The 14,487-nt window shown below is 38.7% G+C and overlaps 1 protein-coding gene across 1 annotated transcript in view; it reads left to right on the forward strand.

Annotated features, from left to right (window-relative positions):
* The window catches only part of LOC100547975 (inactive phospholipase D5), a 57,600-nt gene that overhangs the window by 16,751 nt on the left and 26,362 nt on the right, over positions 1 to 14,487 (forward strand). The window contains exon 4 of the mRNA XM_019612736.2: positions 14,355 to 14,482. Coding sequence (XP_019468281.1) covers positions 14,355 to 14,482 — 128 coding nt within the window. The remainder of the gene's footprint in view (positions 1 to 14,354; positions 14,483 to 14,487) is intronic.

Genomic DNA, 14,487 nt, shown 5'->3' on the forward strand with positions numbered 1-14,487 from the left:
GTTTTAGAGCTATCAGGCTTTTGGAATGTTAGTTCTTATTTTCAACCACAATCACGTTCCTTTTCTTTATGTCAAGGTGTGAGTGAATGGGAAGATGATTTCAAAGTTTTAGTATGTTATAGAAAGACTGAAAAACTTGTGTTTTGTTATGAAAAGATGGAGAACATTTGAGAACCTCAGTCCAGTTTCTCCTTAGGAAACATGTTGGCAGTTAGGCACTATTTTTTAACCTAGAGCCTTTGTGTAATCCTAGGAATGTGGAGTCCTCCATTTGGGAGAAAACTACTTCTTTGGAAAAGACAAACCCATCAGAGATAGCAAGGGCACCTTTTGATAAGTTTAAACTGACATAAACTATACTTGGAGGGAGAAGAGAGCTGGGTGAGTTTGCAGTTTTCTGTAGGCAGGTGGTTGAGTAAAGCATGATTAAATTTAAATTTTCAGCCTAGAATATTTGGTTTCAGTATTAGAAAAAAATGATCCAAACAAGTGGACAGTGGACTTTGAGCAGATTATGAAAGAGAAACCATGGGAGATCTTAAGAAAGTATGTAGGCCTCTCTGAGTGCGGTCTCGTGTGTTTATCTCTGGTGTGTAGGGATAGGTCTAGGCTCATTTAAAGGATTGCTTTAATAGCTGCATTATATAGAAGAATAACCTAAACTTATGTATTTAAGTAGCAGTTAAGTCCCTCTTCGTGTGAAGATAATGCTGGGAATCAATGTAAAAAACAGTGTGAAGGCTAAAAGAATAATACACTTCATTCAGTGGGAAACTGGAATGGATGCTAATGCATGTTTGATGCATGGGAGTATAAAAAGTGCTTTTAAGAGCTGAAACCCAGCTGATGGTTATATCTAAGGTATTGAATGGAGTTATAGCCCCACTGCTTTCTTATCAGTCTTTCCTGGGTCAAGTTCTGTAAGACTGTGAAAGGAGGGGTGTTAGAGATAAGCTCCATCTCTTAAAATTCAGAAGTGCCAAAAGTAGACTCATTTCACCTTTGGTTTTTCAGGAACAAGTAAGTAGGATCCTTTGAGTGGATCAAGGGTGAGTCCTCCTGAAGGAAGCAATTTGCATCTGAATTTCACATAATTCAGTTTCACATTGGACATTCAAGTATCTACCTAACATCTGGACACAGTAATATGCAGAAACTCCTGCTTAGCTGTTCTGGGGGGGGAAACACCTTTCTATTTAGGCACTTAAACTTCTTTGACTCATTTTATGTTACTACGTGTACATACATCCACTGAAGTCTTGATAGCAAGGAAGTGTTCAGCATTGGTTTTATGCCTAAATCCCATAAGGACTCATAAGAAATGTTTCTCATTTGTTTCAGCTGGGGAGCTAGATCCTGCAATATAAGGTAAGCCAAGCCATGTCCAACTTTATTAATCATGACTGAAAAGAGAGGGCAGGTAAAACTTTTGCTACATCTTAGAGATGCATATAGATGGACAAATGTTTTTGACACAGAACATCTGCCTGAATTGTGGAAGAATAGGTTCAAAATCCTGATCCATCTAAAAGTTTTTAAATTTTCAGCTTGAAAGAGAGTTACCTACCTTACCAGGCATGTGACAGAAATCAGATTAAACCGGTACTGAAGGTCCTTAACCTCATAAAATAGGGGGTGTTCCAAACAAAGGTTTGGAAAATGTAGAAGATATTCTTTCTATAGAGGATCTATCTGGGTCCTTGATATTTAAACTCTCACAGTTTGCAGAAATTCTTGAAATTTCTGCCTTCATTTGAACATGATGTTTATTTGGGATAGAAGAAACCTGCTGTCTAGTCTTTGCTCTGCTTTATTCCTCCTGCTACCCTCACATATTTTGAAAGAAACTTGGAAGAATTATTTTAAGCTTCTGGTTACAGGACAGGATTTTGAAACTTGGTCAGAGAATGGATCCTTCTGTGCAGTTCTGAATGAATTGTTGAGGTAAATAGTTTCTATTGTCATTGCCTACTGTCTAGTTTAGATGTCTTAGCTCAAAAACATAAGGTGCTGTAGTCCAGCTTTTGTTTAATGTTCTATGGAAAACAATGCCTACTGTGGGATTAAAACTTCATCAGATGCACAGATATCCTCAAAATAGGCACCATAGTAGATTGCTGTACAAAACAGCTTATTTTCTCTTACAGATCTGAAACCCACCAATTTTAAGAAGGTGTAGGCGTGGCCTGCCTTAAAGAGTGCTCTAACAATAGAAAATTAATAGTATGAGACTGTTACATCAATAATTTATAAAGAAAAAAAAAATCGTTACATTCTAGAGGCAATCAGGGCCTTGGGTTGTACTGGCTTGTTTTCAAGAGGGGACGGCGGGGGAAGGTTTATTTAAGCTAAAACTTCTTGGTGCCCGCAGAAGCCAGATATGCAGGTGGCAAAGTCTAATTTTAAGTTCTACAATTTGTATCTGTGGATTTAGAAATGAATGATCTTTAAGGACTTTTCCAATCTGAGTGATTCTATGAAGGGAATGCATGTGTAATGTGCAGTTTAGCGTTATATAATATCACTCATCTGTTTTCCAGTATCTGTAGCCATTGTTTAAAAGAACCATAGTAATAGTAATGCGTCTGACGATGAATTAAGAATCATGAATTAAAGCATTTCTAACATGCTAGATATTTAGTAGAAACAATGTCATAATTCTTCTACTTTAAAATCTTTAATTGAAAAAGTCTTTCACAGTTGGATCAGTATTTTTGTACATATTTGCAGTTCACAAATTTATTTGCATTTAAGTCTGCTACAAATGCGTGTGTATTCGTGGATTTAGCAGAAATGGATGTGCTTGTGTTTTGTAAGTTCCAGAAGAGTTACAAGTGTTGATAATCCAGCCATTCTGTGAACAGTCTCATTGCTTTTGTTTAGTAATAACTACTCAGGTTCAACATAGCAGGTTCACAACACAGAAAATATCTCCAAATCTTGTCTGATAATTTGCATGGATGGTTTTTGTATGACAATAGTGGTTTGCATCACTGACACTTTTTGGCACAGAGAAACCAATAACAGATGGCATTAGACAAAATTAGTTATGACATTTCTACAACATATAGATTGCATGCAAGTTCCTACCTACTGTTACTGGAAGAGCTGATAAGACCTGCCAGGACTGTATGAGCTCAGAAAAGATTTGTTAGGTAGCTGTGCTCCCCTTGTGGAAGTGTTGGTACCCCATGCTCTCTCTTACCTCTAGTGCTATCTCATCCCAAAAAGTGATGATAGCCAATGATATGTTATGTAGGGATTCAAAGAAAGCAGTATATTTTATCTCTGATGAATTTTGTATGCTCATCTAGATCACAGATGTTTTTCGTCCACCTGAAACTTGACTGATTTCTTAGAACTGTGCTTTGATCTGTTACTGCTGACTTACCATAGAATCACAGAATATCTTGGGTTGGAAAGGACCTTAAAGATCATAGAGTTCCAATCCTCCTGCTGTGGGCAAGGTTGTTACCCATCAGACCAGGCTGATCAGGGCCCATCCAACCTTTTTGTAGATTTCACACATTAATTTTTAAAGTAACCTCAGGTTTCTACAGTGCTAAGGTGTTTTATAAATTTTTATACAGCCTACTGGTTGGAAATGAAATTACGTTAAACTTAGTCTGAAGTACTGGAAGTAAAGATCTCAGAATAATATCTCTACATTACTCTCCATCATTTCCATGTCTCTTTGCCCATTCTTACAGAGTGAGACATTCAGACAGAATACTAAGTATATATAGTGAACAAATATTAACATCATTTTGTTTGATCTTTCAACAAACACTTTTGAATCTGTTCATCTTTTTGTCATCCACAAACCACTACCCACAGTAGCAACGTTCTGCAGTTTCACTATCTCTTGTTCCTTGAAATCTTTTAATTATTTATTTCAACAATTAGCTTATCCAAGTGTATTTCCTTTCATTTTCTATCTTCTTTCCTTTCTGTTTTCTAAAATATTTTGATCTCTTGAACACAAATATGCTTACAGACGGATGCAATTTAAAAACTAATATTCTTCTTTTGCCTGGTTTATAACTGTATGCATCATCACTTGGGAGAGATGGGTTTTGGTAATATTTTATGTTAACATTGAACCTCTATTAAAATGTTTTTGAGTATTACCAGGAAACCAGTACAGATTTTTCTCTTTAGTCTGATTTCTTTGTAGCATACATTCTTGGAATATGAAGACCTTCTTCCTGAAATTAAATATTACCAGAAGGGCCTTGAGAGATGGAAGCATTAGCATTACAAAGATAGCGAGATTAAGTATAAAGTGGTCATCTTTGCAAGGACTTTTTGATAGTTGCAGCTTGAATCGCTGCTATGTATTCCTCAAAATAAATTAAGAGCTGATACTCGACTTGTGCATTCCCTAATGTGAGAAACAGTAACTTATGGTACGAAAAAAACACATTCTTTGTATCATTTCTTTTTATGCCATTAAATTGTTTATAGCTATGATGTCAGTTGAATATGACACTCTTCTTCCCACTGGGCCCTATCAAATTTAATGTGCAGGAGTACTTATGATGATGTAAGCATGTGTATAGTATTTTATCTTGCTATTATTTTCATTGTATAGTCTCATCTTTTGCTTAATGAGCACTGATCAAGACTTAATCTGTAGACAAACTTTTTCTTTTTTCTATGGTGTTAATGCTGAAATAGGTATGCTTCATTAATATTCAAGATTAATGATTTATATTAATGCAATTAATATAATTAATATTAATATTCAAGAATAAGCTTTTCATAGTTATCAGACAGGAGGAATAGCTTAGTTCCCATTTTACATATGAATAAATGACGCAGAGATGAGTGCCAAAACATCCACTTATTTTGATGCTAGTTTGTGACATGCACAATCTGTGGGATTGATTTTGTTTTTGTTTTTTTGATTGTGTTCACGGGGCATTTAGGTGTTGCACTGAGGGACATGGTTCAGAGGGAAATATTGGTGGTAGGTGGACAGCTGGACTGGATGATCTTGGAGGCCTTTTCCAACCTTGGTGATTCTGTGATTCTAAAGATATTTATGATTGTGTAGCACTCAGTATGCATCAGTGTCATTATGAAAAAAATTAGACCCAAGGGCTCAAATCAATTCTTCGAAATATGAAATTTGCAGCTGCCCTATGTTGCCTTCTCTCATACAGAACAACTCTGTGGAACATCAACTGTGGGATCTGAAAATCCTTGGCACTTTGAAACAGCTTAAAATATGAGGCTATTCTTTTTTCTCTTGAAACCTAGCCTTATTTGCTCCGTTTTGCTTTTTATAACACATGAGAGAGGTCCTTCAGCAGCAAACTGCTTTATTCCAAGGCCTTCCCCAGCAGAACTGTTTCCTGCGCTTTGTGTGACCTTGTTAACTGTTGTCAGTTTGACCTTTCATTGAATCTAGTTGATTTTTCCCTTCTATCTTTTCTCTTACACTCTAATCCCTCAGGGTTTCCTTCCAGATAGGTACTTCAGATGAGCCTCTGAAATAATGACAGCACTTTCTCCTGAAGTTTAGAGTGAGTGCTTTGAAGGGATTGGCATCAAGTCCGTGATGTGATTGTTGGGACTAGAAGTGTATGTGCTATCTTCTGACTTCACTTTCATAGGGATTCCAGTGTAAGGAAAATTCTGCAGACCTGGTTGATGAAGGTGTCATGAGGGAGTAGCACTGGATCTTTATTCTCATCCTTCACAGACAGTTGCTGATGCTTATAAAGAAGAAATGAGATGATACCTGTGGTCTAGTCCTTCAGGACACTTAGCTCCTCTGTGATTTCAATGTGCTATTCCTTAATTTTTGACTGTGCAGTGCATGTGCCCTTCACTCAATTAATGACAGAATCTGTGGAATTGTGACTTCCTTTTATTTTGCTTTCTAAGTTTCAACTAGGCTGCTTGGATAAAAGTCAAGTTGTGTTAAAAAGCTGCTAACTGACAAGCTATTGATTTGTGTCCCCTATGTATTTCCTCAGAGACAAAGCATTTTTTCCTTACATGCTTTCGGTTTTTTCTCAGCACGCTATGTGGATTTTTCTACTTATGGCCAACAGCTGGGGAATTGTACAGCTGTCCCTTTAAAATTTCTTCATTTTAGTGTATGAAGCACCTCTGTAGCCGAAGCAGAATGCTAAAGCCTTCAGAAATGCATCCAGTCTGGTGAGAGGCAATAGTAAATCATGTGTGAGACACTTGAGCCAGCTACAGCAGAGCTGCAGAGTCTATTCTGCATACTTATTTCTATTAAAGAAGAAACTATAGGAAGTGCTTTGTTCTTTTAAAAACCTTAGACACAGCTTCAGATGTTTTTTTGAACTAAGAAAGAATAAAACACTCCCAGTCCTAATCTGCAACAACTGCCAATAATCTGACTACCTGAGAATTGTATATATTCAGTCAACACTTTGCAGGAGCTCTAGCAAATGCAAAATAAAATTAAGACCAAACTGGATACGCCAAAACTGTAAATACTCTTAAAACTCCAAGAAAAAATAATTCTTTCCACAAACTTTTCTGTTAAGGCTAGTAGAATGCATAATGCTACTTATGTAGTTAGAGAATAGGATATGTTCCTTAAGTGAATGAATAACTGAATAAATGGAGCAGTGGATGAGTGGGCAAGGCGAGAGTGAAATGATGAACTAAGGCTGAAGTGGGAGAGTGTGAAGAATGATGTTGGAAGGAAAGTAGTGGGGCAGATGGAATAAAAGGTAGATCTATGAGAATCATTCTATGATTTAATGAGGAATCAATCAGATGAAAGAGGACAGGAACAGAAAACTAAGTAATTTATTTAGGAAAACATCAGAAAAGAGTGCTGGTAAGAGGCCAGGCATGTTCTTGGTGGGCCTCTGACAAGGTAGATGAAATTATAATTGGAACTCTGATAGCAGTGATCTGGGAAGAAAAAATAGAGAAATTAAAGGCTGACTTTGCAGGATGGTAGAATGGGATCAAAGGAAAGAGTTAGAGAAAGATGCTGAGAGAGAAGTGAGTAGTAAAAGGAAATGGCTGCTGGCTGTGCCTCTGTTTTCCTTAAATTGCTGTGGCTATATCATCCTGGGTTTTTGTAGCTTTGATAAGTGCTGCTCAGAACATCAGTTAATGCAAGTGCAGGAAAAAAAATTAGTTCTATTTTGAAGGTGTTGTTAACAAAAAATAAAAAGCAGCATCTTAGAACCAGAGAACACTGCCCTTTGTGGAGGTATACTCTGTCCTCATCTTTTTGCATGTCCTGCAGTACACTTTCTCATCTAGATTTGAGATTTCTCCTTGGTGGAAAGGATATCAACATTAGCCAAAGCAGAACCACAGGTGTCTGAAGAGCATATTTTGGGTTATTAGTAGCCAACATTTAGAAGTGGCTGATGATAATTTAGAATATATAAATATCAGAATGAAATAATGTTGCTTTAAAAAAAAAAAAAAAAAAGGGAATAGTTAGCTTTTTTTTTTTTTAAGGGTGATTGAACCCTGAAATATTCATTCCTGGAGAGTTGTGATTCTCATTCCTTGTGTAAGATGAAAAAATGTCCCTGAATTCTAGAATGTTTAATCTAGGAAATATGTAAAGGAATCTAGTTCTTCATAATGCTAATCCAAGTAAAGGATCTTTGAAAATGGAAAGTGCATGAGTTTACTAATCTCTGTTATATTTAAAATAGCTTTCTTTTATAGTAAAAACTCATGCATTTATAATTAGGCAAAGAAAAAAAGTCACAATCTAGCTTTAGTAAATGCTTTTATTGATAGTATAATTGTCTTCCTTTAAGTGATGATATGCTTTGTCGCCTGGATCAGCTAAGTAAGAAAATTATTTCTCCCAATCTGTAAAGCAATCACTTTTATAGCTTCATCTAGTAAATGAGCAGTGCACTCTCCAATAATGGAAGGCCAAAAAAATGTGGAAATTAAAATTATAGATATATATTCTATCAAACTTTGTTGTACAATAGTTATCTTACAGACTCTGCTTTCTTCTGGAAAATGTGACATAAAATTCTAAAATAACAGATGAAATTCGTACCTAAAAATTCAAGTACGCACCACAGGATTTTAGAAGACAAAATAGAAAGAAAGAACTGTTGTAGTGCAAATGATTAAAAAAACAACAAAAAAACTCTTCAAACGTATGGCATTATAAATGATCTCTTAACCCTTCTCTGCACTGTCATATATGGCATGGTTTGCCCACCTTGTATTAAAATGGACCTCTGGTGTTTTGTTCAGTGAATCAGAAATGTTATTTAGTTGCTGTGAGTGAGTTTTACAAAGAAATGTTGTCAGGCCTCTCTTTCATCCCTCCTGTGCCATGGAAAGAAACATTTTGGGTTTTTGTCAGGTTTTCTGCTGAATAAATCAAAGGGCACAGCAATCAGTGTAAAATGCATTCACATGGGTGAGAGCTATAATGCTGTGATGCTGAACTCTGTCTAGAGCAATGTTCTTAACTGAGAAATTGGTATTTTGATTACACAGGCAAGCAACAAAGGCCGACATTTGAAATCTTGGAAACCACTGTTATGGTGTATTTGGATAAATGTTGCCTTGGGAACTAACTAGCTCCCAAGATGTCACTGCAGTTAAACAAGCAATTGAAATAAATTAATTCTGACCTTTCCTTTGTTCTCAAGAATCTGTAGTTCCGCATACTGTGAGCAAACTGCAGACACGTGCATCCCCTGATGAGTCTTCTCTGGATCTTCTATGTCAATCTGAACCATTGTGTAAGCATGCGGGAAATGTCATCGCAATCCAATACAAGTATTGCCCTCATTTCTACTTTGTGTGATGCAAGTGGTCATGTGAGGTGAAAGGCAAACATGTACTGGGAAATGGAATGCATCTGGTTTTGAGAGGAACTGAGACTTTGCTCACACAGACATATGTTTAAATGGCAGCTCTGGTAGAAAGCAGTTCCTGAATCTTGCTGCAGCCAACCACAAACCACTCATTCCCATCCTTGTGCTGTGCCTTCATTTGTCAGATAAATTGTTCACAGCTACATGGTGAATTGGGCCTGTTTGAATTGTTCTTCATTTTTTTTAATTGTTATATACTTATTTTTTTATCTGTTTTTAATCTGTTTTCTGATCCAGTGCATTCTTTGGATGCCCAGAAAGTGAATCGGGTACAGCTGAGGTGGTGTTGGAAGGAAGGAGTCACTGAAAATGAGATGTGTTCTATTACTGTTAATTTAAAAAAGTAGGATCAAGCAGGGGCTGCATTGGTTGTAGAATCATAGAATCATGGTTCATGTAAATTATTTTAATGCACTAAATAGGTGCAAAACAAAGCAAAACCCACTGGTGAACATGGATGTTTGCTGTCCCTGATCACACAGGCCTGAGCCTAGCAGCATGTTATGGTCTGTCAAGGGAACAGCCAAGGAACTGGCTGGGTGCCTGGAGAGGGGGCTCAGAAGGCTACTGTCAGTGGCAAAAGCCTCTCTGCTCATGCCCATATCTCTGCAAGGAGATCCCTGACTGTAGCCCATCTGTTCAGGGAAGAGCTCTCCTAGCAGCCTCCGAGCTACAGCCAGGCTTGGTCACACGAGCTGGCTGGGGATTGTGCCAGCAGAGCTGTGTGTTTTCTGTGTGTTCTCTCTGAACCACCACACCGCAGCCCTGGGCCTGTGAGCCCATACAGTTCAATTCCAGGGGCTACTGCAGGCAGCCACATCTCTCCATTGATGGATTGAAGGGGCCTGTGGAATGCAGCTGGTGATTCTTTTTCCATGTGCTGAATTCCTCTAAGCTGCCCTTGTATCAGGAACTACAATATGATGTAAAGTAAGGCAGCAAGCAATCCAGTAATTTTCCACTATAAGGTCTCAAACAGGAGCAGACCCATTTACTGCACTGATATTGTTTAGAGAAGCAGTGTGCGCATGTAGTTTGACTGTACATCGGCAGAGAGTGGGGATTTCACTCAGAAAGAAGACATTTTTGCCTGGAAGGCAGTTTGCTACAGTTTAAGACAGGCAATATAAGGTCAAGGTGTTGTGAACACTAGCTGTAATAAGTAGACTCTCTTGGTTTTATTGGCCTTGTACTAGAACATAATTTCTTTGTGTAACGATTATTTCATTTTTGTATGTATGTGGCAGTTGCATATGGAGTTGCTAAAGAAAATGTATGTTTGATGTTGTATTGTTTTAATTACTATGGGTTTGAACTGGTGCATAGCACATAATTCCAGAATGTCAGGATCAGTCCTGGTTGTTTGCAGTAAGGAGGGGTATGTGTGAGAGAAACAGGGGAGTATGTAAGCAAAACAGCTGATTTGCACTGAAGGTATCACCATCAGAGATTTCCCTAAAAGTCCATGAGTGTTCTCTCTGTAATATAAGTCTGAATCATTAATCCTTCTGCAACCAGGCAGACTTTTAAATTACATTTCAAATCCAATATTCCATAAAGAGCAAGAAATAGTAGATAGTCTATTTTGCCTTTTAATCATTCAGAGGCAAAAACAACTTTATGTTGTCAAGTTGTGCATTCCTCTGCTTTTGTACTTGTCCTCCTCTGAGCACTGGCAGGTCACACTAATGGAGCTTCTGGAACAACTCCAGAGGTTTTGCAATCAGTTAAGAAGAAAGCAGAAAAGTTCTTGGGGAGCTGATCTTCTGCCAGGGTCTCTTGTGTCTGCACACTACAGGGCAGCTATTCTGCCACTTGGCAGGATATGGAAAATTCTGGATTTCTGTCTCAGTAGAATGAAACTGATTTTTATTTATAGGTGTACTTTGTCTTGTAGCTGAAAGCAAGTAAGTAAAATGGAAGCATCTGTTGCATAATGTAAGGCAGTGTTCACTTTGAAAATATATACATCTACATAGATGTGCATACACACGTTCGTATTTCCTAACGAGCAAGTTGTATTTAAGTAAGTAAGTTTGAGGTCCAGGGGTAATAAAGGATCTTTTGTTGAGCTCTGAGTTGCACATTAACAGCATTGCAGCTGCTCTGAAAAGTCAAAATAGCTGAAGGAGGGCAGCTGCTCCCTGGCACAACAGTGGCACAGTGCGTAGTGTGTAATTCCTCCTATCTGCATGTGAGTGCTTAAGCACCCCTGTGCTCAAGTGTATGTGTGCCTTGTGAGCTCTAGATTTCCTGGTATGGACTGGGTAAGCCCGCTCTTGGCTCTAGCTTGAGGCCACTGTCCAAAATATATGGATCAAAATTAATCTCTTTGTGTGCCAAGTGACTGTCAGCAGCAGTGCAAAGCAAATTAGCCATAGCTCAAACCCTTAGATTCCTTTTGAAAGGTCATGTTACTTGAAATGTTTGCTTGGAAATACATAGAATTAGAAGAGGAAAACAGTGCCATGAGCAAAGGGTATGCAACATGGCGATGAGTGAAGGAACAGCAAGATGGGTAAGCCAAGGAGAGCAGCTGGTCCTGCTGTGGCGAGCATGGTGACGTGGGGAGCAGTGGCTGGGGGATGCATTGTAGATTGGATGTGGGGCAGGAACATTTGCCAGGTTCAAACCGCAAATATTCCAGAAAGCCATAAGCAGCATTGCTCTCCCTGGCCAGGCTCATGTAGTGTACTAGAGCTTCCTTGTATCCTGCTCTCCCTTCCCTATTGGGAGCTCTCACCAATTCCCCCACATCCTCAGACTACCAACAGCTGGTGCAGCTGCCCGTTCCCACCACCTGCATACCCGTGTGTGACAGGCCCTGTTCCCTTGAGATGGGGAAGAAGGGGCATTAAAAAGTCCCCATTTACAGCTCTCTTCTGTCTAGCAGTTGTACCCAGCCTGCCTTCCACCCTGTTGTCCTGGGGCTCTGCACCACACACTGCCCCAACATGTGCTGTCAGGTTGCATATCTCTGTTCTTCCTGCCATCTTTTTCATTGCTGCACAGTTTCCTTCTGTCAGGGCAGACGAGGTGAGGGCTCTCGGGCCTTCATCACCGCTCTGCCTGTGGTGAGTCACCCCTCACTGTCGCTGTAGCTTCCCAGGTCTGCTCTCCTCTTGATCCATAGATCCTTCTCTTTTCCCTTCTTTTCTTTGGTTTTAAAAAACATCACAGTGAGAGTAAGAAAGTTGTGAAGACGGAAGGCCAATTTTAGCCACAGTACAAGCAAGACAGCTTCTGTTCCATGGGCATTATGTTTGCTGGCTCCAGGGTGAGTCTAGTCTGCTACTAGCACTGCTGAGAATTTGCATGTTTGCTTTCAAGGCAGCTGAGATAACAGCAGTCTGAACAGTTGCTCTTTCTGGTTATTTTATAAAAACAATTTACTGTGTCCACTGGAGTGTTGATTTGGCTCATTGACACTGCCTTTGTACCAGGACAGCCTGGTGCTATTCCAGGCTGCATGCAGATGTAGGATCTAAAGCCTCTGTTCACCCCTTCCAGTCTGTGGCATGAACGAGGCTGAGGGGCAGCCCTGTGCACCCTGCCCTTCTGCAGCCTGTCTCACAGAAAGCCCAGATGTTCAAGGGCAGGATCCTCTCTGTGCACCGCAATCTGATTCAGTCACTGCTCTGTTCTGGAGTGTGGAACATTTTGGCCTAGAAGAGAAAGTATTCGGAGAAATGCCTGCCACTTAAAGCATGCTTTGATACCTACAGTGTTCTTCCTTCCTGCAGGAAAGGGACACTCTGGACCAGCCCTTAAAGTGCACAGTTTCATGAGAAATCCACTTGAGTTCTGAGTGACAGCACTGTTTTTCTCTAAGCTCTCATATTGCACTTTAATGTGAACCAAAATTGTTGGATTTATTTTCTAAGAGTCTGGTATCTATGGTAGCAATCAAACCTACAAATTGTGTCTTCTGGTTGAACTCAATAGACCCAGCTTTGTGTAATTGAGGCTGCGGTATGATAAAGAGTTCTGTTATGGCTTCACATATTGATCAGTCCAATTTAATTTCCTCGTGGGACCTGGGCTGTGCTAGGGATGATGGATTGTGTTGTAGGCCCGATAAGTGTATTTTAACAAAACATCTCAAGGGCTTCTAGAACAGAGGCAATTATCAATACTGATGCATGTTTCCTTTCATCAAGAGTTAAGGGCTCATTAATAGGCTATACAGCAGCTGCTACTGCAACACATGACTTTTTTTTTAATCAACTTGGAGATACTGTTTCCTCAACCTTGTAAGTGGGCTGTTTCCTGGAGGAAAATAAATTGGGTTCCAGGTTTTGTTTTTAATTGTATGTGTGCTAACAGTATCTTCTGCACTGCTGTACTCACTGGTTTGGTAATTGAAACCTAGTTTATATTTCAGGGTGATAGTCTTGTCCTAGTGATAATACCAATATGTGAACTGCTACTTAGGTCTTATAGCCAGAATTTTGTGTTGGGTTACTGATTATAGCTACTATTTTTAATGTTCATGTTGTTGGTAAAATAGTTTACTGCTATGGAATTGGCAATCAGCATTTTTGTTCAGCACTGAATATTTTAAAAAGATTTTTATTTTAGGCTCTCAGTTATGAGAAGGAAGACCGTTGTTTCTGTTGACAGTGTTATCTTTCCTATATAAAAATGCTAACAGTTCATTTATAAGCTATTTGCTGTAGGTGGGCTGTGGGTGTTAAATTCAAACTTGTTTAATGTTGCAAATAGGATGTAAGAAAATATGATTGAAGCAAACTGTTATGTCAAAGTTGATTTTTAAGCAGTTTTCAGACATGCAGCTAGAAGTTCAGTGCTTTCCAGAATTGTTTGCTTTAGCTAGTAGGAGGAGTTGCCTTTATTTATTCATCAGAAAACTATCTAATCCATTTAATGCCCCTATAATGATTTCTTGTTTCTTTCCCCTTTCACACACGGTATCTCATTAATTAGCATAATTCTACTCATTAACGCATGGATTGTAAGCAGGAATGTTCAAAGGGGTAATGCTTTGTTTCCAGCCTTTCCTTTGTTTTCCTAGCATTGATGAATGTGGATGGGTGATACCTAGAAAAAACTGGAAGCATAGTTAGCTAGAGCCACGTATATGTAAGTGTAGAGACCACGAGGCATGTTCTTTTTCTTGCTCAGAGTCTTGTGTTGTGTATTTGGTGCTTTGCCATATTTGATTTTTTTTTCTCTTCCTGGTGCCTGAACTTCTAGAATCATTCATTCAAGTGAGATTTACAATTTTCAAAATAAAAAGGAATATTTAGCACTGGTAATTACAGCTTAAAATTGAAAATATTTCTTAGTCAGAAATAAGAAGTTAAAAATATATTCGTTTTTACCCTAAGTATCCTGGAGTTTTTAAAGTTGTAATTTCTTTCTGGACATTATGGAAATGCATGGTACTGATGATCACAGGAATGCTTACTGGGAGGTGGCTGGCACTTAATATTTACTGTTGTGTCCCTAAATTTCTAGGTGCTGAAGTGCTATATATGAACATGTCAGCATATAATGAAGGACGCCTTCAGTCATCTTTCTGGATTGTTGATAAACAGCATGTGTACATTGGAAGTGCAAGCCTGGACTGGAGATCACTGGGACAGGTAAT

The sequence above is a fragment of the Meleagris gallopavo genome, chromosome 2 (genome assembly GCF_000146605.3).
Source record: "Meleagris gallopavo isolate NT-WF06-2002-E0010 breed Aviagen turkey brand Nicholas breeding stock chromosome 2, Turkey_5.1, whole genome shotgun sequence".
NCBI classification, from domain to species: domain Eukaryota; kingdom Metazoa; phylum Chordata; class Aves; order Galliformes; family Phasianidae; genus Meleagris; species Meleagris gallopavo.